The 25,058-nt window shown below is 40.7% G+C and overlaps 1 protein-coding gene across 2 annotated transcripts in view; it reads right to left on the reverse strand.

The window, feature by feature from the left end:
• The window catches only part of LOC122555200, a 34,010-nt gene extending 9,602 nt beyond the window's left edge, over positions 1-24,408 (reverse strand). Inside the window, exons 1-9 of one of the 2 annotated variants that reach the window (XM_043700958.1) lie at positions 24,282-24,408; positions 23,199-23,605; positions 21,810-22,040; positions 17,866-17,937; positions 14,309-14,368; positions 10,345-10,611; positions 8,143-8,246; positions 2,984-3,965; positions 1,322-1,591 (exon numbers count right to left, since the gene is read on the reverse strand). In XM_043700958.1, the coding sequence (XP_043556893.1) occupies positions 1,322-1,591; positions 2,984-3,965; positions 8,143-8,246; positions 10,345-10,611; positions 14,309-14,368; positions 17,866-17,937; positions 21,810-22,040; positions 23,199-23,538 (2,326 nt within the window). In that variant the 5' untranslated portion in view covers positions 23,539-23,605; positions 24,282-24,408. Of the gene's footprint in view, positions 1-1,321; positions 1,592-2,983; positions 3,966-8,142; positions 8,247-10,344; positions 10,612-14,308; positions 14,369-17,865; positions 17,938-21,809; positions 22,044-23,198; positions 23,606-24,281 lie in introns of both variants that reach the window. The other variant, XM_043700957.1, reaches the window with a different exon arrangement.
• Positions 24,409-25,058: the final 650 nt, after the last annotated feature.

A 25,058-nucleotide genomic window follows, 5' to 3' on the forward strand; every position in this document is an offset into this window, starting at 1 on the left:
CTATCTATATCTCTTTATAGACTCTTTTTACCTCCTCTTAACAACCTCTTAGCTATTTTAATGTCATCAGCAAATTTAACTAACATACATTCTGTTCCTTTAATCCAACAATCGAGCCTGTTTTAATACCCGAATCTAGAACATACCTGCACAATGTTGCTGCACTTTGTTGTTCATGTAACTGTTTCTTAACTAATTCCTCGCTTATAGCCCCACCTCTCTTCCTGGAAGTTCATTCCAAAAATGGGCAATTTTCTAAATATGGAAGAATTACCAGCTATCAGCCTTAAGATCTTCACGGTTTGAAAACTTGTCCCCTTGTCCCTTCATTCCTGATGAAGGGCTCTTGCCCGAAACGTCGATTCTCCTGCTCCTTGGATGCTGCCTGACCTGCTGTGCTTTTCCAGCAACACACTCTCGACTCTGATCTCCCACATCTGCATCCCACACTTTTCCCTTGTTTTACTCCCACAGTTAACATGGTATTCTGGATTAGCCTAGTTTCAAAACATTCAAAGTTTTGGTAGAAGTTTTTAAAACCATGTTTAGTCTGCACAGAGCAGACACTTGTGGGAGAGGAGAGGGCACAGATTTAAAACAAATAGCAAAAGAATGCAAAAGCAGTAAACGAAAAAGAAACATTTTTACACAGCAAGTGTTGAAATTTGGAAACATTCCCCCTGACAGTGTGGTGAGGGGAGATTCAATCAAAGCATTCAGAAGAGAATTAGACTGTCATTTGAAAGTAAGAATATGCAGGGTTACAGGGAAACAGTGGGGGAATGGGACAAAATGAATTGCTTATTTCAGGTAAACATGATGGGATGAATGACGTTCTTCTGTGCTATAACAGTTGGGTGAATTTTCTGTAGTGGCAAGTCTCAAATGAAAGGACAATGAGGCGGGGGGCTGAATTTATGGTGGCTGTACTCTTTGCTCCCGTCACATCCCATCGTATTAACAAGCTCAATTACACATTAATTATCTTTTTTAAAAAAGGTGGGGCTGATTTCATCGCCAGCCTCCTTACGGTTTTATAAGGAATTTTATAAGGGCTTAGTGGATTAATGACCTGCCATATTTTACCCTTCCCCAAAAATTGAAAACATGACCAGCTCGAGCAGGGCGTAAAACCCAGCCCCAGTACGGATTACTGGGATTTGAATCTCCATTTTCCTGACCATACAATCAATCCATTAGGCAACCAAGTTTTAATTCCTCCCCATGGGCCAGTGCCAATGATGATGATTCTTTAATAAGGTGGATAGATGTACTCCATTAGAAAGTGTAATACTTGCACATTAAAATATCAAATATTTACTTGGTACAAGGTCAAGCTTTTGTCTGCATATCTCCTCTGCGTTAGCGCCATGGAATCGGTTGAATTCTGCCAAAGCTTTTATCAGCATTCTTTCTTCAATCCTATCCACCATATTTTCTGGTGTTGTATCAAATCTGATGTCAATTAACTGCTCTCTGAAGAAAATGTCATTTTGTGTTTCTGGCTGATCCTCCATGAAGATCTTCACTGCATTCACCACCTCCATGTTTTCCCTTATCCTCTGCCTAACCTGAAGAAAGAGTTCAATTGCTAAAAACAGAAATAAACAAATACAAAATCAGTCATAAGACAAATAGACAGACAGTATGTGATTTATTTTGTAGGCTTTTGTTTCCCACATCCTGTTTCTTTTCATTAAAGATTTTATTTTTATTTGAGAATAGCAACATTTCCAAGCTTCTGCCTTGTTTTTCTGACTCCAACCTGGACAATAAGAATTAAAAGGCAAAATGACTTTCCTGTCACACCCAACATTCAAACATGGTGGTGTGGCAGGCTGAGGGAGGGTGGGGTTGTTGACTTTAACCTTATACGATAGATGGATGGTGTTTGGACAGCCTGATTTATACCTCTCCTCATTTTTTCATTTCTGTCAATGTTTGTTTCGATCTGGGTATATACACAGAGATCACATAACAGAACCACATAAATCGCTGGAGAAACTCAGTTTCTGGGGAAGAGTCACCAGATTTGCAATGATAACTCCCAACAGATGCTGCCAGGCCTGCTGAGTTTCTCCAACAATTTCTGTTCTTGTTTCAGATCGCCAGCATTTGCAATTCTTTGTTTTGTTATATCGGATAAGGGAAGCTTGGTTAGTTTTTCTCCTCTGTCCAATCAGTGCTGCCTCACATCTTCATGCCAGAGATGATCTCATTTAGTACAAATCTCAAATCAAATACGGGATCATTGCTGCTTCAGTACTGTATCAGATTATGCAGAAAAGACTGGTCTTCAACATGTAGCTCAATTCACTTTACTATCAGGGAATATGGGCTGAAAATGTGTTGCTGGAAAAGTGCAGCAGGTCAGGCAGCATCCAGGGAACAGGAGAATTGACGTTTCGGGCATAAGCCCTTCTTCAGGAATGGCTTCCTGAAACCCTCCTATCAGGGAATATGTCAGCATCAGTTCATCAGATATGCAACACAATCAATGCAGGAAATTGTTTAAAGTTAATTCTGCTAATTGGGAGAGAAAACCAAAGGACAATTTAATATCAGTTGAAACGGAACCATTGGTAATTACTGGAGACATCATTGCATAGGATTGCAAACAATGGGAAGACACTGCAACAACGAGTGACTTAGAAACTGAGGTAATAAGGGAGGGCTGATGTCTCTGCAAAGTAAACGTTTGGATGGGATATTCTAACAATATCATAGAGGGTGGTGACATTGTTTCTGGTTGGATGAGGTGTGTGGGGATTAAATCAAAGTAAAAAGCAGGTTCCATTCTTCCACTGACTTCCTTCCTCTTGATACATAATTTAATACTTTTTTAGAATGACAAATGTATTTGATTGACCCTAAATTTAAGAAATGACTGAATGCATTCAAATAATACTTAATTCACAATTTCTCTGACATCATTACTGATGAATGATGTGATACAGATTGCATTAATTTTAACTGTTCTCACCTTTGTACGGTTTACCATCCACAAATAGACACAGTGTTGGGTATGACCTTTGCATATACTCCACGATAGTGCCAGCTTTATACAGAAAATCATCATGTTCAAACTCATTCCTATTCACCAGCAGTACTCTGTCATTTTTCAGTTCCAGATATATTTTGTATTCTGCATGCTTTTTCTTTTCAAGTTGAACAAAATTAACATCAAGGGATTCAATGTAGGGCCATTCCTTTTGAAACATGGGTATCAGTTCATTAAAAACATCTTTCCGGAAGTATGTCAAAACTTGGTTCTCATAAAAACACAGGAATATCTCTCTCTGTTTACGCTTGAACCAAAGATGGTAATCCTTGGATTCTGGATTGACCTGCACAACCAAATTTAGGCATTTCATAATGTCAATCAACTCATCCTTAAGCTTTAGTGCTTCTTTTGGCCAAATATATTGCAGGAGATCTTCTGAAAATTTTCCAGTGTTGACTAATTTCATCCACTCACGGTGAATTGGAAGTGGTGCAGTTTGTATATTTGGTGGTGGGAGACAGTTGACTGGAATCATCGCTGCCATGAGATCAATAAGCCATTGAGGATCCAAGACCAAGATTGGATCTGAATAGTAAGCAAATTTCATGCAGTTCAAGATCTGTAGTGCAGCCTGTACTTGATGCATTTTCTCAGCATTGTTCACCTCTATTCCTTGGGGACTGCCCATTATTTTGTACCATGGTAAATACAGATCTGAACACAGCAGATATTTCTCAGTACAGTGGAGAATATGGTAGTACAATTTTGCATGGTATAAAACAATGTTGTCTTCAAACGCTACTTGTCTGGAAAGTTTGTCAATGGTTGAACGTAACTCACTGTATCCAGCTCCCTGGTCATGATCAACAGAGTTGTCAACAATGAATTTCTGATCGTGAAGTACACCAACTGGGAAATGTTCGTGAAGATAACTATAAATGGTATTCAAAGCCTCCTCAGCCTAAAGATAGAAATGAGAAAATAAGAATATTTAAATTATGTTAAATAAAATGAAAAACAAGATAAGAATGAGGAATGAACAATGTTATGGAATTAATTGCAGTCAGAGTCCATCTTTTGAAAAAGGACTGGATTTACTTAACTTTACAGCCGAGAAATAGGCCATGTACCCAATTTATTCAATTCCAGACCAACAGCAATGAAACTTACTCTTAACTGCTCTTGTTAATAATAACCACATCTCATGTGAAGAATGAAAAAAAAGGTATTTTGGAAACTTGAGGTGAAGTCACCTGTCCTTTGTACTTATTTCAGTGAAGTCGAAGTTGACATACAAAGCTTCCTCTCTGGGAAAAAGGAAGCAGACAAAACAGCTTCATTCTCTCACAATTCATGTGAGCTAACAGGGAGTCTAAAAATGTATACAATGCACTCAATTGGGACTGGGAAATCCATGGGGACGTGCAATAGAAACTGAAAAAAAGAGAATAAATGTCACAGTTGGGTGATACGATAATTCACAAAATAATTCAATATGCCGCTCGGGGTTTTCATACCAGTTTCAAATTAGTGCAATTAATGAGCCTCAGAAATAGTATAGATTCTAACAAACACTCACCAAAGTTAGATTTTAGGTTTATTTGAGAAGGAGATTCTTAGAACAACTGCAAAGGGTTCTGATCAAAAACGAGACACTTTCTTGAATATTGATTCGACTGCTCTATGTCTTGCATAACCAAGTGGAACATGCACAGGATTTACTCTGCCATTTCTGCTAGAATATTTAAACACTTAAAGATCTGATTTGCCTTGTGTCTTAACTGTTCTTATTCCAGTAATATTTCAGATGTTAACGGCTAGAATTTTCTATCTGCACAAAAGTAATTAACATTGCAAGCACAAATTAATTATGTATTTTACATGGGTCTATAAATGCCCAAGCCTTTATCAAAGCAATATTCAAGTCATTGGTAAAATATTCAATGTTGCAGTTTCACTCTTCTTTCTTTCCTCTAATCCTCATCTCCTTTTTGATCAAAATTCTGTCTAATTCAGCCTTGAAAACATTTCATAATCCAACCTTCAGCAACTATAAGGAAGAGAACTCCAAAGGTTAAGTTTTAATGAGACACAGAAATCCTCCAAATTAAAATTTTGCTCCCACCATTCTGTCAAGTCCAATCAGAATCTTAAATCTTCATCGTTCCTAATAAGACAACACCTCTATCCCAGATATCTATGAACCACGTCTGAACTGCTTCCATTGTAAGTATATTGTTACTTAAATTGTACACAGTACTCCAGTTACAATTTTAGTAGCTTTGGGCAGCTATATTGAAATTTCCCTATTTGACACTATTCCTCTTTCAATAAAGTCCAAAATTTCATTTCCCTTCCCAATCACTTGCTGTACTTACACACTTTTTTTTGTGATTCAAGTACTAGGACAACATGATCACTTTGTACCACAGACTTCTGTAGTCACTCTATTTAATAATATCTTGCATTTGCAATCTTTCTGCCAAAGTGAACAAGTTCAGATTCTCCCACATTTTAATCTCACTGCCAAAACATTTGCCTTTTTGACCTCTACACAATTTCCATTCCTACTCATCTTTGTGCCTTGAGCAAAGTTAGTAACCATACACTTGGTCTCTTCATCAAACTCATTGCTACAGACTGAACGTGGTTGAGAATAGAGCACCACACCTTGCGGCATTCAACTTGTTACATTTTAGTAATCCAAAAATAGCTCATTAGTCCAAATCTCTGCATCTTGTTAGCTGACCAATGCATTATCCTTGCGAACGCGATAATCCCAATGACATGAGTTTTTATCTGTGTATTAACATTTCATTTGGCACTTTTTTGAACGACTTTAGGAAATCTAAGTATATCACATTTACAGGTGCTCCTTTATCAACCCTGTATCAAAGACAGAAGCATAATTTTCTTTTCACATCAATATATTTATTCTGTTAGACCGCATTAAGACTTCATAAGTATCCTGCCATTACCACCCTAATAATGGACTGAAGTATTTTCCCTATGATAGATTTCAGGCAAAGTGATTTATAGATTCCTGTTTTGTCTCTCTTCATTCTTGAATAGAAGTGTTTAATTTTCCATATCAGCTTTTCAAAAATCCAGAATTTTCTGGAATTTTTAAACATTACAGCCAATGCATCCACTCTTTTTTTTGTAGCCACTTCGGTTAAGATCATAACATTCAAGGCTAGGCTCTTGTGGTGCAGGGATAGTGTTCCTGCCAGAAGAGGGGGTGGAGGCTGGTACAATTTCAACATTTTAAAGGTAACTGGATGGGTACATGACTAGGAAGGATTTAGAGGGATATGGGCCAAATATTGGCAAAACAGAATAGATACGTTTAGGATATCTGATCAGCATGGATGAGTTGGACTGAAGGGTCTGTTTCCAAGCTGCACAACTCAATGGTGCAGCATTTTGGCCAGGGTGGCTATAAACAAGGCCAGGCAGCAGGCTGTGCATGGGGTCATCTCTAGCACTTACCTGACCCTTTCACGGTTATGTTTGAGGCTAGGTGTCATTGAAGAAGGAGCGCATGGTGTCTGCCAATGTTCTTGATGTCTTTACAGACAGATGGACACCACAGGGGATGGAGAGCTTTGCTTCCCCATCCAACTCCATTTTGATTTAGTCTCCTCCTTCTTTCCCTACTCTCCTCCTTCAATTTTCTGAGGTCAGCATTGCCCTTAACAGGCTCTGCTTGTTAATATACCATTGGCCACATAGATGTTGGTGGAAAGAAGATATATATACTGAAGTCTATTCACAACAATGTCTTTTTTTGCTGTCTCACTATATATAAAAATACAAAATCAAGAGAAAAAAAACATACAAATATAAAAACCACAGGTGACTGAGAAACAACAAAAAGGGAGGTTTACCTGCAAGAACAAAAAAGCAGACTCAGGAATAAAAAAGATAACTAGGGAAGGAGGCCTTCTTGTGGCATAGAGGTAGAGCCCCTGGATTGAGAGACTCTGGTTCAATCCCACCTGCCCCAGAGGTGTATAATAACATCTCTGAACAAGTTGATCAGAACAATAGGTTAATAAAGAAGAACATTCAAGGCTATGGGCCCAATGTCTAACGAAGGTGGCATTACCTTATTTTGCGAAGGTCTGCTATTTAAATTGCTCACTTAAGAGCTTCAATTGGTGGCAGGGGTTTAACTGGGGTAGAGGTAGGGTAGGAAGGTGCTGGGTCCCAAACCCAATTACATATCTTCACCATCAAACCAACCAGATTTAGAAAGGGTAGTAAATACCACCCGCTTTCTCTCCTTCCACAATCAATTTCCTCTTCATCTCATGAATTGATATCAAAAGAAGAAAGTGTGCAACATGAAGGGGCATTCAAGCTCATTCCTTACACAGACTATAAGCAGAATCTAATGATGCACCAACCAATCCGTCACCACTGACCAGGCCAACCTGGAGTTGGGGACTGTGTGATTGGACAGGAGGTTGTGGAAAGGAAACCTGACTTCTCACCTATTAAATATGTGGCAGGAGGGCTTGTGGGCAGCCTTTTGTTCCAAAGGGCAATTGAGATCTTGATGTAGTTACGTAAGGGCCTCATGCCACCACTGCTGGTTTTCAACCAGCTTGCCACCCAGAGATGCAGCCAAGAAAACCCTGGCCTATTAGTAGGTATCGTTGCAGGGAGTCCTTGTTCACGTGTACTCAGTGCCTGATCAACTGACCTGTCATTGGTAAGGGGAGCTCCAAAAGAAGCCTGCCATCCCCTTGTCTCTGACCTCCAAGCTTTCAACTCCCACCCAATTACATTCAGCTCTCTCCAGAGATCCATGAGCAATTCCTGATGAAGGCCCCACTGCAGTACTGTCAGTGGTCACTGCACCTGATGACAGTACCAATGTTGCATTCTGATTGACCAAAATCTCACCCACAGAAGCTGGCAGTCAGTCAATCAGGGATGTAGTTGGATGAGGCGCCCAACAATGCTCAGGTAAAGAGTTGATTGAAATTGAGTGACATTGGGCCTCCTGGAAAAAAAACATCTGATCTAACTGATGGACAAGGCCCCTGTCACCATATTAAATCCAGGAGAATGCATGTGTAAGGCCTGAGGAATTCAATTCAACATGGAACAGAAAAATGAACACTTACATTTTTGCAGGCATTGGCAAATGTCCCAACTAGAATAACTTGGTGGGTTGTCTTATTAGCTTTGCAGAGAGAGGAAATACACCCGATCCAGTAGTCGAGGTATTCTAAAATTGGATGCATTGTACAGTTCAATTAATAAAAAGAGCAGTTTTCAGTGCAATAATGTTAATGTCAATGCCAGCAAATCATGTTAATGAAGCCATCCCATAATTTCTGATGATGATATAAGTGAGTACTTGAAGTTTGATAATCTTCTTCAGTTTTAATATTACCTTCAAATACAACATTATTTGGTATAATTTTACTCTTATTATTGGAAATTTTGGATTTGAATGATTAGGTTATAATCAGACCTTGGTCATTTTAATAATGGAAATAATAATATTCTGATATTCTTTTCTCTGCTAGTTTTAAAAAAGGAACATGTACATTTTTCATTAGTTCACACTCCTCTTAAAATAGTGAAGGTTTTTCATCTCAATTCAGTAAACCATATGCTGACTGGCTGGTGTTTCTAGCTTGTCCCTGGTTGCCTTTGAACTGAGTGGCTTGCTAGGCCATTTCAGAGGGCAGTCAAGAGTCACTCACATTGCTGTGAATCTGGAGTCACACGTAGGCCAGACCAGGTGAGGACAGCAGATTTCCTTCCCTGAAGGACATTAGTGAGCCAGATGGTTTTTTTTTGACAATTGACAATGGTTTCACGGTTAACAGTAAACTCATAATTACAGATTATTATTAAATTCAAATTGCACCTTCTACCATGGCAGGATTTGAGCTCAGGTCCCCAGAATATAGTTGAGTTTCTGGATCAATAGTTTAGTGATAATAACACTGTGCCATTGCCTCCCCACAAAATTCAAAACAAGTTCATAACAAAAATATTAATAAAATATTAATTATATGTTAGCCCTGTGGTTTTGCTAACGGTTAGGTGTGGGAAATAAAACATCATTTGACTGTGTTCCTTGCAATGAACTGAGGGATAATGGCAGCACCACCTCTGGAGAAAGCGAAGACAACAGTGCCTTTGCTATTATGGAGTTATTCATTTACTTTAATGGATTAGGGACATGGAGATTTTCCATTTATTCGCAGACATTGAGAAATGATTGTTTCGTTCATGCTTTCACCTGATTTGATTACACAAAGTAGAGCCAACTATTTACTGAACAGACGCATGGGCCATGGATTCCCCTGTGACTTCTCCTGATCTACTACTTTAACCTTTGGTGACAGTCCCATTTACAAGCAGAATGGGGTTCCACTAAAACTAGGCGGACGTGGGTACTGCATACGCTGGAGATTAGAGTCCAGAGTGGTGCTGGAAAAGCACATCAGGTCAGGCAGTAGCCAAGGAGAAGGAAAATCGACGTTTCGAGCAAAAGTCCTTCATCAGGAATGAGGTGGGGAGCCTCGAGGGTGGAGAAGCAAATGGGAGGGGAGTGGGGCTGGTGAGAAGGTAGCTGAGAGCGCAATAGGTGGTTGGAGGTGGGGGTAAAGGGGAAAGGTTGGAGAGGAGGGTGGAGCGGATAGGTGGGAAGGAAGATGGACAGGTGGAATATGTCGTGAGCATGGTGTTGAGCTGGAAGGTTGGAACTGGGGTAAGATGGGGGGAGGGGAAATGAGGAAACTGAAGTCCACATTGATACCATGGGGTTGAAGGCTCCTGAGGCAGAAGATGATACGCTCTTCCTCCAGGCATCGGGTGGTGAGGGAGTGGCGGTGGGGGAGGCCCTGTCCCACCTGTCAATCTTCTTTCCCACCTACCCGTCCCACCCTCCTCTCCGACCTGACCTATCACCTTCACCCCCCCCGACCTCCATCCACCTATTTCACTCTCAGCTACCTTCTCCCCAGCCCCCCTCCCATTTATCTCTCCACCCCAAAGTTCTCCCTCCACTAAAACTAGCTGACAAAATGAGAGGAGCGCCTTATGTCAGAAATGTTTAACAACCACAAGAACCCATTTCTCATTCCAAATAAACAAACTCCTTGAAAAGGTTAACCCTCAGCGTTTAAAAGCAAATTACAGACGATTCGAAGAAGGGAAATAGTTAATTTCTGTTCTTCATCAAGATAATATTTTTGTAAAACGTGGAATGCAAACAATTGAAAACATTGCACATTATGATTGGCAATGAGCTAGTTTGTTAGATCAGATGTTCAAAACAATTATAGGCGTATGTCACTTTAATGTACCTTTCACAGTAAATCCACAGGTATCCGTTATTTTCTGTCCTCTAAGCAGCCTCTCTTTTGTTGGTACTGTGTCATTTAATCCCAGAGTTAGGTTGATGACCAACAGGTAGACAGCATTGTTAGGTAAAAAGGGCATGTGCATCTGCTGATACTCCACATGTCCTCCAAAATCATAGTATCTAAATATTGAGAACTCTTCAGGCACTTGGGTGGGCTCTTTCACTTTCAGCAGTATCTGCTGGGCAAAGCTTTCATTCACAACAGCACCTACCACAAAGAAACGTCCGCAGTTATTTTTTTTACAGTCTTCCATGCTGGAGATCTTGGAAAATGAACTTAATGGGAAGCAAAGCAAAATACTGCAGATGCCAGAAATCAAATCAATTTCAATAGAAACTAATGGAAAGTACTCACCCGGTCAGACAACAACTGTTCACATATCTATAACGTATGTTTTTATTAAAGGGTAATAGCACAGAGTTTGTTAGAACTTAGGCTTGCTTTGGCTTTTATACACCAGATTTCCTGTCATCTTATGGTTGAAAACTTTGCCGAACCACCTGTTTTAGTGAGTTAATTTTAAAATTAAAAAACTGCACCCTTGCAAATCTTCCAAATTGAGGAAACTTTTAAGAAGGCAATAACTCAACTAAATGTTGAAAATCAGCTGTTACTAAAGAATAAAATAAGGTGCAAAACTCAGTTTGAAACCAAAATATGATAGATGCTGGAAACCTGAAATAAAAACCAGAAGATGCTGAAAATATTCAGAAAGTCAAGCAGACTCTGTGGACATTTAACAGGATCTTATGGAAATTACAGGGATCACGACAACATGTCTTAGAACCATATGGCATGCCCCATGCAATTTCTTTTCGAAAAGGCCTACTGCATCTTGTGGCACTCAGGCACTTGCCAAAATTTTCCCCAGAAACAAAGATATTAGCTGTGAAAGTCCTCTCCACCGGCAATCAGAGATCAGGCCCCTTCTTACACTCAGCAGTGCCAGTGGGCCAGCAGTGGTTGCAGCTGGTATAGCACCTACCCACGGCCTTGGATTGAGCAGGAACCCTGGCTCAAACAGTGATGGCAGAAAGGGGTCTGAAATAACTCCACAGAGGCCACTATCGCATCACCCTTTACTTACATGTGCAAAGTACTTGACACTGGTCTGGCTTCCTCTAAGCCAGCTCTCTCAAGTGAACAGAACCTCTGACACTCCTGTTTGTATCTGTCAGCCAGGGCTCCCTAATTAGACCAGTCCCAATCAGGGAACTCATATTCTATGAGGTCCAAATAGCTGACTTTGTCATGATCACAACAGGGATAGAGGTTGAGGAGATTGATGGGAGGGGGCGGGAGTGGGGGTCAGCAGCAAGAACAAACAGATTGTTCTTAGTGGCGATCTTTCTGATCCTGGGTCCTTATCTTTCACGGACCCTTCAAGAAAACATAACAGGGTTTACTTGCAGGGAGCAGGGCAAAGTGAGGTGCTGACTCTCTGTTGGATGAATTCCTGTTCTGTCAGGTTAAGTGCACATCAGTTGCCCATTTAAATGCCTGAGTTAGCAGCGGATGAAGAAATATCATCTCTGGGTCTTCCCACCCACAGGCATGGAAGGTGAAAAAGTGGTGGAGTCCTTGCCCACCATCTTCCCACAAGTTAATTGCATGCAAGGTCCCCTAAACACCACAGGGGAAGTCACTAAAATCCACTCAAAGCTTCAGATTGTGATAGACTGACCTCATGAAAAATTAATTCTATTTCTTATTATGGATATGTTTAATCATATTCAAATACATAATATAAATTTGTATTATAAACAAGATCAGCCTTTGTTTCCCATCTCTAATTACCCTTTAGATTGGCACTCCAGGCCAGTTCAGATCACTGTAGGTATGGAGACACATGTAGGCCAGGCAGGTCCCGGTGGTAGATTTCTCTCCATAAAGGGCATTAGGAAACCTACAGAATATTCAAGAACTTTCGAGATAGGATGCAATTTGCTAGGACCATGGGGTCAAGGATTGGTTTTTCTTTGTTGAGGAAATTGCTCGTGACCACAGATTTGAAGTTGAAGAGAATTGCATGAACGGATAGAAAGGAATGTACACTTTGAAGTAAAGTATCTTACAAGGAAGATGCACGCACCGGGTGGCCCTGCCCTTCCCATCCCCACCGAAGTAGTCGTATAGCTGCCCTCAATTTCCACGACAAAAATTCATTCCAGGAGGCCAGAGAATTGTTAAAACATCAGCTTTGCCAATACAGAAACCATCAAAAAGATAGGGTCAAACTGTTTGGGATTACCAAATACTCCAAAGTCCATGGAGCTCTCGTTGCTTTAAGGACTGACAGAACATCAACTTACAACAACATCAGCAATACAGCATTCTATCTCCTCAAAGGCCAGCTAGTGCTTGACAAGCATTTGAGCACTTTGCACATCAGCACACGAGATGCACAAAGCTACTATGATGCATCCATCCTCCAATGTTTAACCCTTCCTGATTTCTTCACGGAAGAGAATCAGAAGATGGAAAATGGGAAAACAATTGTGGCTGTAAGAGCTGCTCCTTTTTTGAGGTATTTTAGGTGTTGGAGGTGATTTCCTCGAATTCCAGGGAGTAGCAATTGCTGTTTTATAGACTGTTGCATTGTTTTGGAACTTTGGGAGAAAAAAAAATCAAAACAATGGCATTTTTAAAAGGGAGAAAGACAGACAAAAGGCGCATGGTCAGTGAGAGAGAGACAGAAACTAACCTACGCTGCTAACTGACAGCAGTGAATATGCACAGTTACTGCCTTTGCTGTTTGAGTTCACGAATCTCTGGACATTGGAGTGTGTCTCGGAAAAATTAACAAAGCGAAATTCACAGCTGACCTTGGATAAAATCATGAGGGGCACGGATACGATAAGTAGATAAGGTATTTTCCCTGGATTGGGGGAGTCCAGAACTAGATGGCATAGATTTAGGGTGGTGTGGGTGGAGATATAAAAAGGACCAAAGGGGCAACTTTATTGTGCAGAGGGTGGTGCATGTATGGAATGAACTGCCAGAGGAAATGGTGAAGGTTGGTACAATTACAGCATTTAAAAGGCAAGTGGAAGAATATATGAATAGGGAGGGTTTAGAGGGATATGGGCCAAATACTGGCAAATGGGACGAGATTAGGTTGGGATATCTGGTCAGCATAGACGAGTTGGACTGAAGGGTCTGTTTCCATGCTGTACATCTCTACGACTCTATTACTACGCCTCATGCATAGCTTATGGGTGACAAAGTACCACTGTATCACTGCTCCTGCCGCTAATCCCACACCCTTCCAAGATTACCATAGCACTGATTCCAAGTAGTCCCAGTACAGTTTAAAAACCCTCCGGAGAATATGAATCGCGTTTCTATATAGCTTGGCGGCACTTACCATCAGAAAAATGTGCAATCTGCCTTTGGATTTCTTCCAGGCTGGCTTGGAGGCCTGAATCAGGGAGTTGTGTGTCTTTTCCCTCTCACTTAGTGCCATGCCAGCTGGTGTCATAGTTTAAATGTGAATTCATCATGAGAAATATTGGAATAATACAGTGAAGTTATTGGAGAGTGAGATGACAGCAGCGAATGTGATTGTTTCATTACAGATTTGTTCTCAGTCTATTGTTGAAGAATGCAGGCAGAATTGTATTTTTTTTTTACAGGATGCACAATGTTTACCTGCTTACACAAGTGAATATGCAAATATACAGATGCAGGAAAATCACATGCAATTTCCACCACGGGCAATTGATGGGTGCACAAATCTTTAAAATAAAGTGATGTAACTAATTGAGAATATCAGCCTTTAGTTTTGATGAGTAAAGCATTTCAAAAGTGTATTTCAGGTAGTCAAGCTTGAGGTTTGCAATTTTACTCGTGTATTACAGAACATTGCACTGATTTTGTTTTAGAAACATGCCCGCTAACATACCTTCATCGAAACACTTTTGTTCTCCTCCTGAACAAGTACCACTCTGCTCTGTTTGTATTCCTAGATGTTAAGAAATAGCCTGTGACTCAAAGCACATTCCACCTTTTTATTTTCATACAATATGCCACAGATGTTTTTATCTAAAAAGGCAACTGGAGCAAAGGAACACCATCCCTTGTGAGCTCCCACAAAGTGCCCCTCCCCCCACCCAAATCAGAGTTGGATCAATATCATTGTTCCTTCAATGGTGTAGTGTTAAAATCCTCAAACTCCCTTCCTAACAGCACAGCACTATGGGTGTACCTGCACTATATGGACTGCAGTGGTTCCAGAGGCAGCTCATCACTTTCACAAGGCCAGTTAGAGATGGGCAATAAATGCTGGCCTTGAGAGTGAAAGTCACTTCTAAGGAATAAACACTGTCTCTTGTACACATGATGACATATGGACAAAAGGCTCTTTTCTCTGACAATAGACCAATGTTGGTTCTTTGCTCACTGAACATTGTGCTGAAGGTGCAATGCACATTATATTGCACAAGTTACACGGCATAACAATATTAAACTGCAGAAATATACTTTTCTTCTCACATTTCTCCCCCTCAATTTATTTAATTATCACTATTTCCGATCCTTTTACCTTGCCATATCTGATTTTGTTGCTTTAGGGGATGTGAGTGTTGCTAGCTGGGTCCATGCTTATTGCCCATCCCCAGCTGCATTCGAAAAGGTGCTGGTGAGCTGCTTTCTTGAGCACTACAGTCCATTTTGTGTAGGCACACCCACCATGTCATGGGGAGCGAGTTCCAGCATTTTGACCCACTAACTATGAACAAATAGCGAAATATTTCTACTTCAGAATGGTTAGTAGCTTGGAGGGGAACTGCAGCTGGTGGTGTGGCCATTTATCTGTTGCCCTTGTCCTGGTAGATGATAATAGTCCTGGGTTTGGAAAGTCCTGCCTAAAGAGACTTGGTGAACTTCTGCACTACATTTTGTAGACTGCACATACTGTTGCTGATGTGCATTGGATTTGTTTCTAAAGGTTTGAGACCAATCAGAAATAACTGTTTGTTAATTTTTTTTGCACATTATACAAGAGAGTTGGTTATATTTCTTTTCTTATTGGATTTAGTCGAATACAATGAAGATTTAAGTTGAAACATTAAATAATGTGTAAAATTAACAAGATTGAAGGGATTCTCAGTCATAACAATTGCCTTTTTTCATATGAGCACATCTGAATAGTTCAAAATCTTACAGAATATTGATAGTCTATGTTCAATAAACTAACCATGTGCAAGGCATAGCTCAGGATTTGTCCTGTGCTATTTTGTGCTTAGCAAGCTGTAATACAAACTGGAAAAGCTGGAAAGATCAGCATCTGTGGAGAAAGTAAGTTGGGTTCTGTGATTCTTTGTCTTGAACAACATCCAGAGTCTCAATTACAATATTGAGAATGAGGTGGAGAATGCAAGGGTTAAAACAGCTCAAGCTGGTTTTCTCTGTATCTTCTATTGGCCTCCTTGGCTCTAAGATTGTATTGTGGAGAGATAGTAGGAACATTCCCAAAGACAAAGTTTGATGCAAACTGAGATTTAGTTTTTGAAGACAGTTTTTTTGGTATAAATAGTCTTGCTCACTGTATCTCATCTCAGAGTTGATGGAGCTTTCAGATCTGAGAGAGAGAGAGAGACACAGAGAGAGAGTGACAGAGAGAGAGTGACAGAGATAGAGAGACAGACAGAGAGAGAGACAGACAGAGAGAGAGAGAGAGAGAGACACAGAGAGAGAGACACAGAGTTTGGATCATTCACCTGTTTAAAGTATAATAAAGACATATTTTACTTCAGCAATCTGACTTTGAGTGTAACATTTGTCCCACAACAGGAAAGCTTGAGGTTTTAAATGAATTATGAGGCATCGATGAGTTACATACACATTTTGTGCATAGCTGATGTAATGATGCATCTGATAATAGACTAAGAGGAGTCAAATATTATAGTAGGCTTAAAGTCTCTGGGATCCACCACCCAATATACTTCAGAATGTCAGGAAAAAGAAATACATGTGCATTACAAACTATGGACAACAACTGTAACCTCTATTTGCTGTCAATCTCTTGATATGTTTAACTTCGGCAATAATGCTACCTCAGTGATACTAATGTCAAAAACCGGACTGATCTGAATTGCCATTTGGGCAGTGAGTGTTGTATTACTTCAGTTTTATACTGAGTATGTTCTTTAGAACATAGAAATGTTTGTAGCTTATCTCAATGGTCAAATAAGTCAGCTTTTTTCTACTATTAACAATTTATGTTTTATCATTGTATGTGTACATCATGTGGAAATGTCCTGTTTCAGTATGTTTTGTAAAGACAATTGGTGTCATATAAAAATAAAATTTAAGTTCTTATTCTACTAATCTCTTCAGTAACAGAGGATGAAATAGACAGCTAGAAGATTTTTTAAAAAGTGCAAAAGTCACATTCTTTCCTTTCCTTATTTTTGGACTATGGATTAAAAGATACCAGAAGGTACTGGTTTAAACTAAGGAAAGAGTGCAAAGAGATAGCTGTAGTTTTTAAAATCATGTTTACTTGTGTGCATTATGAGCTGTACACAAACTTGCATTTTTCCTAGCCTAGAAGGGCAAAAGCACATGCGATATAGGTTCTGAATTAAGGGGAACCATTGCTTGATGACAACATCTTGATTGGCTGCTGACAAGATGATTATGATTTATGTAGGAGTAGTGGAACCATTTAGTCTACAAGACAGCATCAGAAATCACTCTCTGTGTATTTCTTTCTTGTACTGAGGTACTAGAATGTCCCCATTAATAGTTAACTGCTTTGCAGTCTCCTCGCTGAAAATTCCCTGCTGAAGGAGGAATAACTTTTAAAGACAGCGGAAGGTCAAATCTTTGAGCAGCAAATGAAAGGCAGCATTGAAATCCAAACAAGTTTGTCTTGTTGGCAAAGTACTTAAAAGGAACAGAAGGAAAGCAACTCATCAACTCCTGTAGCCCAGACTGGTGCTATTGAATTGTGTTTACCTGATTTTCTTTTACTCTTAATATCCATGTCGATCTGTCTGTTTGTGAAGGAAGAATTTAAGAAGGGCTAGAGTGGAAGTTTTAGAGAATTAAGTTAGCAATTCATATTTCCTAATTACCACAGGTTAAAGACAATTTGTTTGTAATGAATTTTTATGTTAAGTACAGAAACCTGGTGAATGTTTTCTTTTAACCGGAGTTCATTAGTAAGATAAATTGGGATTTCAGATAGTTACCTAATTCTTTTTACATTTGTAATGACTGGGAATAGAGGTTGATTTCCAGTGCACTTCCACAGTGAGTCACGGCAAGACAATCAGTAAAAAGTTAGTTAGAAAGTCAGAACAGGGCTGCAAACAATTTAAATTTTATTTCAGGCTCAAACTGCTTTAGGGAAAGACCTTAAATACATTCTGTTACTGATTATGCTGTTTATTTCCCATTAAAAATCACTTTTATAGTTTTTTAGTAAAAGACAATGCATATATGTTTACTTACCTTCAAGGGGCTGTTTGTCAGAATTTAAAACACAGGATGCAACTGCAGTCGTTAGGTCATCACTCGGATTATCTTTACATGTAAGAAAGGACGTGTTTGGAAAATGATTAATGTTTAGAATGTCACATTGGTTTGTTCAGAGATTACACATTCAAATAATCTCTAAATTCAGACATTGGCTGCATTGTTTATATCTGAAAAAAAGCAACAGAAGCAACACTACATGAAGTCATATTAAATTACGTGAAATTAGAACTCTTCACAAAAAAAGAAAGGAGAAAAGAAAAACTAATTCTGGAAATCAAAATTTGGAACGGACAGGTCAAGTACATCAGGAAAGAAAAAAAAAAAGATGTGCTTATGTTTCAAATATAAGGCCATCTGGGATTACACACTGGTGTCCTTACTAGACAGCTTTCCATCATTATCTTCTTTTTTACTTCGAAGTTGAATACCTATCAGTCAAATTTGGATGGTCAATGGTCAGTTCTCTACCACACTTGCTGACGATAAGCTCATTGGTGTGAGAGAAGCAATCTGTAAGTGGGTAGTTAGGAGAGTACATGAATGCAGTGATAGCATCACAAAGGGCTGCATTTAGGCAAGGCCAGGTTTGGGAGCTCTCTTCACCCAAGGCCAGGATCAGGATATCTCTGCGGGAAGGTGAAGGTGCAGACTGCAAGAGTTACGGTGAGAGGAGACTGCAAGATGGGTCTGGGGAGAATAAGAGGCTGCCCATTGCTTTGAGGAGGAAAAGGAGGCTGCAGGAGGTTACAGAGTGTGGGAGTTGCAAGGTGTGGGAGCTCTTGAATGTTGGTGTGGTCCAGGGAAAACACACCTGTAAGAACCATCCTTGGGTGCAGTAATTTTGGCTTAGGTATTATGAGCTGGAGTGGAAGTGGGTACTGCAGATGCTGGAGATTAGAGTGGTGCTGGAAAAGCACAGCAGGTCAGGCAGCATCCGAGGAGCAGGAAAATCAACGTTTCAGGCAAAAGCCCTTCATCAGGGATGAAGCTGGAGGTTGAGTCCTAGACACTGTGACACCTAAGGAAAGGGGAAACTTACCTGGATATTTTGCACCAGGAAATGGTCAAGCCTCTTAGGATTGGGTCTTCTGATTTGATCCATGATCAGTGACAGGATAGTGTAGCTGCAGCTGAGATGAGGAAGGCTCCCCAATAGGCAGGAGCCTGAACCTTTACAATGAACCTACAGGTTTGAGGTTTTTTCAGCTTATTTGAATGAGAGTAGGTGCTGCAGGATGAATGAGCGAACTGACCTATGGCAAGATAGGCGGAGAAAAAAAGCAATATAGCAATAGTAGGGGCCAGTAGGGTGAAGGGAATTGATACCTTTCACTGTAGCAAAGAGCAAAAATCCAGAGGGGGTGTTGTTTTCCCCATACCATGGGGGCTCAGTGGTTAGCACTGCTGCCTCATAGCGCCAGGGACCCGGGTTCAATCCCTGCCTCGGGCAACAATCTGTGTGGAGTTCACATTCTCCCCGTGTCTGCGTGGGTTTCCTCTGGGTGCTCCGGTTTCCTCCCATAATCTAAAGATGTGCAGGCCAAGTGAATTGGTCATGCTAATTTTCCTATAGTGTTAGGCGCATTAGTCAGGGGTAAATATAGGGTTGGGGAATGGGTTTGGGTGGGTTACTCTTCGGAGGGTTAGTGTGGACTTGTTGGGCTGAAGGGCCTGTTTCCACACTGTAGGGAATCTAATACCATACCAGGTCTACTCAGACCTGAAGAAGAACTTTGATAGAGAAGAGGAGGATCCGGTCATTGTTGGCACCAATGACATTGATAGAACAAGGAAAGAGGTTCTGCATAGTCACTATGAGGAGATAGGTACGGAGCAGAATCTCAAACATAATATCTGGATTATCACCTGAGCCATGTGAAAATTGGCATAGAGCAAATTAGATTAGAGAAATGAATACATGGCTCAAAGACAGGTGTGGGAGAAGTTTGTGGGGTTCAAACAATAGAACAGGGGAAGGTCAGGACTATACCACTGGAATGGTCTACTCCTAAACCATGCTGGAGCCTTCATTCCAGTGAGCCTTAGAACTAGAGAAGTAGACAAAGAATTTTAAACACAACAGTCGGGGCAGGAGATCCAAGTTGTTCAAATGTGGTAAGTAGAAGAGCAGAGACAAGGCAAGAGAGAGAGGTATTAATATTGGTAATGAAAAACCCACCGTGACAGGAAGGGATACAGAGTACAACTCTAAGAAAATATCAACAGATAAGACTAGAGGTTACAAAAAAAAAGTGACAAAACTAAACGTTTGGTTGACTTCATCCTAGGGCAACAGGAGAAGTGGCTAGTGAGATATTTGATGTGTAACTTCCAGAATTCTTTAGACTCAGGGAAGGTTGCATTAGATGGGAAATCTAATTAGGATGGTGCCGTGGCTCAGTGGTTAGCACTGCTGCCTCACAGCACCAGGGACCTGGGTTTGATTTCACTTTTGGATGACTGTCTGTGTGGAGTTTGCACCGGGTGCTCTGAGCTCTTCCCATAGTCCAAAGATGTGCATTGGCCATGGGTATGCAGGGTTACAGGGATAAGGTAGGTTTGGGTGCGATGCTGTTCGGAGGGTCAGGATGGACTGAAAGGCCTGCTTCCACAATGTAGAAATTCTATGATTCAGTGAATGTAGCTCTCTTACCCAAAAGGGCCTTGGTAATGGTGAGATGGCACCAAGTAGAGAGGACTTTTGTTCTTGCGACAGCTCAGCAAAGGGGACTCATGACCATGGTCCACGATAGAGCCCTTAACAAGAAGGACTGTAAAGATGAAGACTCCTTTACTTCTTCCTTTTTCTGCCTTTATATTCTATGTTTTGGTTTATTTTTCTGTGATTAAGATAGCGTCAGAGAACAGTGACACTATGCAACACATTTCACTATATTTTGTAACAAGATACACGTGACAATAAATAAATCAAATCAGGAAGACAGAAAGCAGGAAACTACATGTTTCCCCAGGGAAAATATTAGAAATCATAATTAAAGATGTTATAGCAAGACACTTCAAAGCATTCAAAATAATCAGGCAGAATTACCATGATTTTTGAAAGGGAATTCAAGCTTAAACAATTTATTAGAGTTCTTTGAAGAAGTAATATGTGCTTTGGATTAAGGGGTACCAGTGGATGTACTGTACTTAGATTTCCAGAAAGCATTTGATGAGGTGACATATCAAAAGGCTCTGGTGGAAAATAAAATCAGGGTTCACTGATGGTCTTTCTGCAGTTAGTAAGATGTCAGAGGTGGTAGGAATGCTAGATTCATTCTGCCTCCCACATTTCCTCACTATTTCACAGACACAGCCCCCCTTCCTCCCAACCTGCCCATCTTGTGACAAGGTGTCAGCAAGTTAATATGGAAATGAGGAAGAATGCCTTCTCTCAAGGATTTTGGAATTAATTACCTCAAAGGCAGTGGAGCTTGAATCACTGAATATTTTAAAGACAGTATCAAATAGATAATTAACTATAGGAAAGCCAATGGTTCAGAGAAACAGGTGGGGAAGTAGATTTGAGGTCATGGTCAGATCAACTATATGTTTACTGCATGATACAGCAGGATCAAGGAACCCCAGCTGGTTAACTTACCAACAACCAGGTGGAGCAAGTCATATTTCCCTATGCTTACAGTGATACTGTTGCCCAAGAGAAAGATCTCATCCATAGAGTTAACTCAAGAGGGGGAATAACACTGCATTGAGTCACCACAAAAACAAAACAGCATGCAACTTTCACACATGTTCTTAACATGATAGTTTCTACCCACTTATTTTCTACTCAGACCTATAACAACTAGATTATTTATCAAATTACCATGTTGCAATACCCTACATTTCATTTTGGTTCAGTCTGACTAGTGAGGGAATTCAAACCTGTGATAGACTCTAACTGAATAATTACTTACCTAACTTTCTCTCCCAGTTTTTAATATCTATTTGTCCAATCCGTATTCCATCAGTTATGGGCTCATCCTCCCGAAATGATTCATTCAGTAATCTGCGCAGCAGAGTTGTTTTCCCAGCACTCCTGTAGCCACAAACGGTCAATGTCCTGACATGAAACAGAACGTTTCCTTGCTGAAATACATCCTTAAGCTTTTTCTTGATTTCATCTGCTGCATCTTCATTTTGAATTTCTGCTGATGAATAAAGACGTATATCAGGCTCAGTAATCAACAAACATGAGTTATTCGTAAAGTTGATGCTATTTAATACTCAAAACAGGAGGTGCTTTAATATGTCCCTGAAGAAGCATTGGTTCACATTGTGAACCATGCTTAAAAGAATATGAAGCAGTTAAAGATTTTGAGCTTACTGACCCACATACTTCTGTCATAACCATTAGGAACAATGATGTGAAGGTGCTAGTGTTGGACTAGGGTAGACATGGTCAGAAGTCACCTGACATCAGGTTACAGTCCAGCAAGTTTATTTGAAATCACAAGCTTTCAGAACGCTGCTCCTATATCAGGTGGGCTGAGGAATAAGGCAAAACAAGGCTAATGAAGCGGGTAAGTTACATCAGGTATTATCCTGTGCTGCAGTTTCTATGGAACCATATTTGGGGCAGAACCTCAGTCCCACAGCAGGGGAGTTTCCCTCAGATCTTACATTGGATGTTTTGCCAGTGAAGTGTCATTGGGATACTGAGAGGTGCCTAGCACCACATTCAATGGCAATTAGCCAGCAATGCCAAAGTTCCAGGAGTGAATAATAAAGTAAGCCCTGTAGGATGCCGCATGGGCATCTGCCTCGGAAACCTGAATTATCACATGGACCTTCAATAAATTGGGCAGCATGGTAGCTCAGTGGTTAGCACTGCTGCCTCACAGCACCAGGGGCCTGGGTTTGGTTCTGCCTCAGGCAACTGTCTGTGTGGAATTTGCACATTATCCCTGTGTCTGCAAGGGATTCCTCCGGGTGCTCTGGTTTCCTCCCACAGTCCAAAGATGTGCAGGTCAGGTGAACTGGCCAAGCTAAATTGCCCATAGTGTTAGGCACATTAGTCAGGGGCATATATAGGGTAGGGGAATGGGTCTGGGTGGGTTACTCTTCGAAGGGTCAGTGTGGACTTGTTTGGCCAAAGGGCCTGTTTCCATACTGTAGGGAATCTAAATTGTTGAGATTCAAGAGTTTTTTATCTGTGTGTTCTCGGTTTCTAGAAAGACCCCTTCCTATAGCAGACCAACTTCAGAAAGCATTTCAAAAATGATTCAATCCTTGTTTTCTCAGCATTTTTACTGCAGAGTTTTAATTGACAGAAGTGTAACGAGGCATGAAGGCAAAATACTCACCGACTCCTGGCTCTGTTGCAGTAAGCTCACCCTGGCAGCTACTGTCAATGACATTGTCTGACACGTCATCATCACTTTCATGCCCACCATTGAACAATTCAGTGACATTTGTTTGTCGCACAAATTGTTTTGTTAACTTTTCCAGTCTATGCTTTCCAATTATTTCCAGTTTCCTTCCTAGAGGTTTTGACTGAAACTTGTCATCAACTTTGTGTTCGCTGTCATTTGATGCATCATTCTCTGGTTGCGTGGAGTGCTGCAAATCTTGAACTATCCTTTCCAAGCTTTGTTTCCCCAGTTTCTCCAGATTTTTTCCTGCACGTTTAAAAATCCTGTCCATTTTGTTTTAAAGTCAGTGACAGCACAAAACCAAGGATGATGTCTGTTTCGTTAAATAGATGGATAATCTGAAACGAATAGATAAATATACATCCATAATGTTAGAAAATTATTAATGCCATGTGAACTGTCAGGACTAGTGATTGATTTTCAGTTTCATAAGCAAAGCCAACTAAACATTAAGGGGCTTTGGATACATCTTACATTTATAAGTGAATGTTAGTTGAAGGTTTCCTGGACAAAGTCCTAATAAATTTCATTTGAGCTAGCAGTGAGGAAGGCAGATGGTATGTTGGCTTTTATATGAGAAGATTTGAATACAGGAGCAGGGATGTCTTATTGCAATTTTACAGGGCCCTGGGAAGACTACACCTGGATTACTGTGTGCAGTTTTGGTCTTCTTATCTGAGGAAGGATGTTCCGGCAATGGGGGGGGGAGAAGGCAACAATGATTTATCAGACTGATTCATTGCAGGGCTGACGTATGAAAACAGACTAAAATTGGTTAAATTTCACACCCTTATGGGGGCAATCCGTCTCCAGCAGATAACTACAACTTGAATGTACTTCAAGTTTTCAGCTCCCCCCCCGTTCCCTTCTGATTGCTTTGTCTATCTCTGTCGCTCTGCTCGGTACAAATGCCTCGTAATCCACGCACATTAAAATACACACAAGCTTTAAGAAATAATTGGCTATGAACAGCCGAAACATTCCGTTTCAAGCCGAATCATGAACAACACTTACTGAGAATTCAGTAGTGAAAGTGAAACTCGATCAGAATCCCCGACGCTTCTCTCAGACACACCGATGATTGCAGAGAGATTACTGGCAGAGGGAAAGCTTGCTCGGTTTTATTTTGTGGGTACACTCCCAGCCGCAAGCAGCTTATGTGCTTCGTCCTTTCGTTTCTCCTTTCCGTCCAACCAATGGTAAGGCTTGAGTTTTTTTTTGGGGGGGTGGGGTAGGGTGTGCTTTCTGAGGTCATTCGGGAAAAGCCGTAAAACGATGCAATCTGGAAATTTCCAGCGTCTGGGAATTTTGTTTCATCAAGATATGCATCGGTCCCGGGGAAATCCCGGAACTGCAGCTCACATGCCAGCACCTACTGCTGTGCAGCAGTGGAGAGAGAGCTGAAAGATGTGCCCAAAGGTCGATCATTTTTCTCACGATCTCTTTGACTAGTTCCAAAAGTATCGAAACTGGGGAGGGTGAGGCATTGGTGGGGGTTGGGGAAGTGCTTCACAGGCAAGCCCCAGCCAGCTTTGGAATCATTTCACTCCGGGAGCTGTGTGACTCTCAGGGATGGGTGTGTTCGCCACTAATGTCTGGGAGCAAGCCTCCTGCAATAGGGCCAATCACAATGGGTGTGACCGACACACTCAAATTTCCAATTCCCAGAAAGATTCCCACCCTCATCATCTTTGCCTCTTTCCCCTCCCCCCTCCTACCTCGTTCCTTTGCTTTTATCCTTCCTGTTCACTTCCTCCTTCTCTCCAGTTGAACAGAAACTTATAGATTTCT

Source organism: Chiloscyllium plagiosum, chromosome 12 (assembly GCF_004010195.1).
Source record: "Chiloscyllium plagiosum isolate BGI_BamShark_2017 chromosome 12, ASM401019v2, whole genome shotgun sequence".
Taxonomy (NCBI): domain Eukaryota; kingdom Metazoa; phylum Chordata; class Chondrichthyes; order Orectolobiformes; family Hemiscylliidae; genus Chiloscyllium; species Chiloscyllium plagiosum.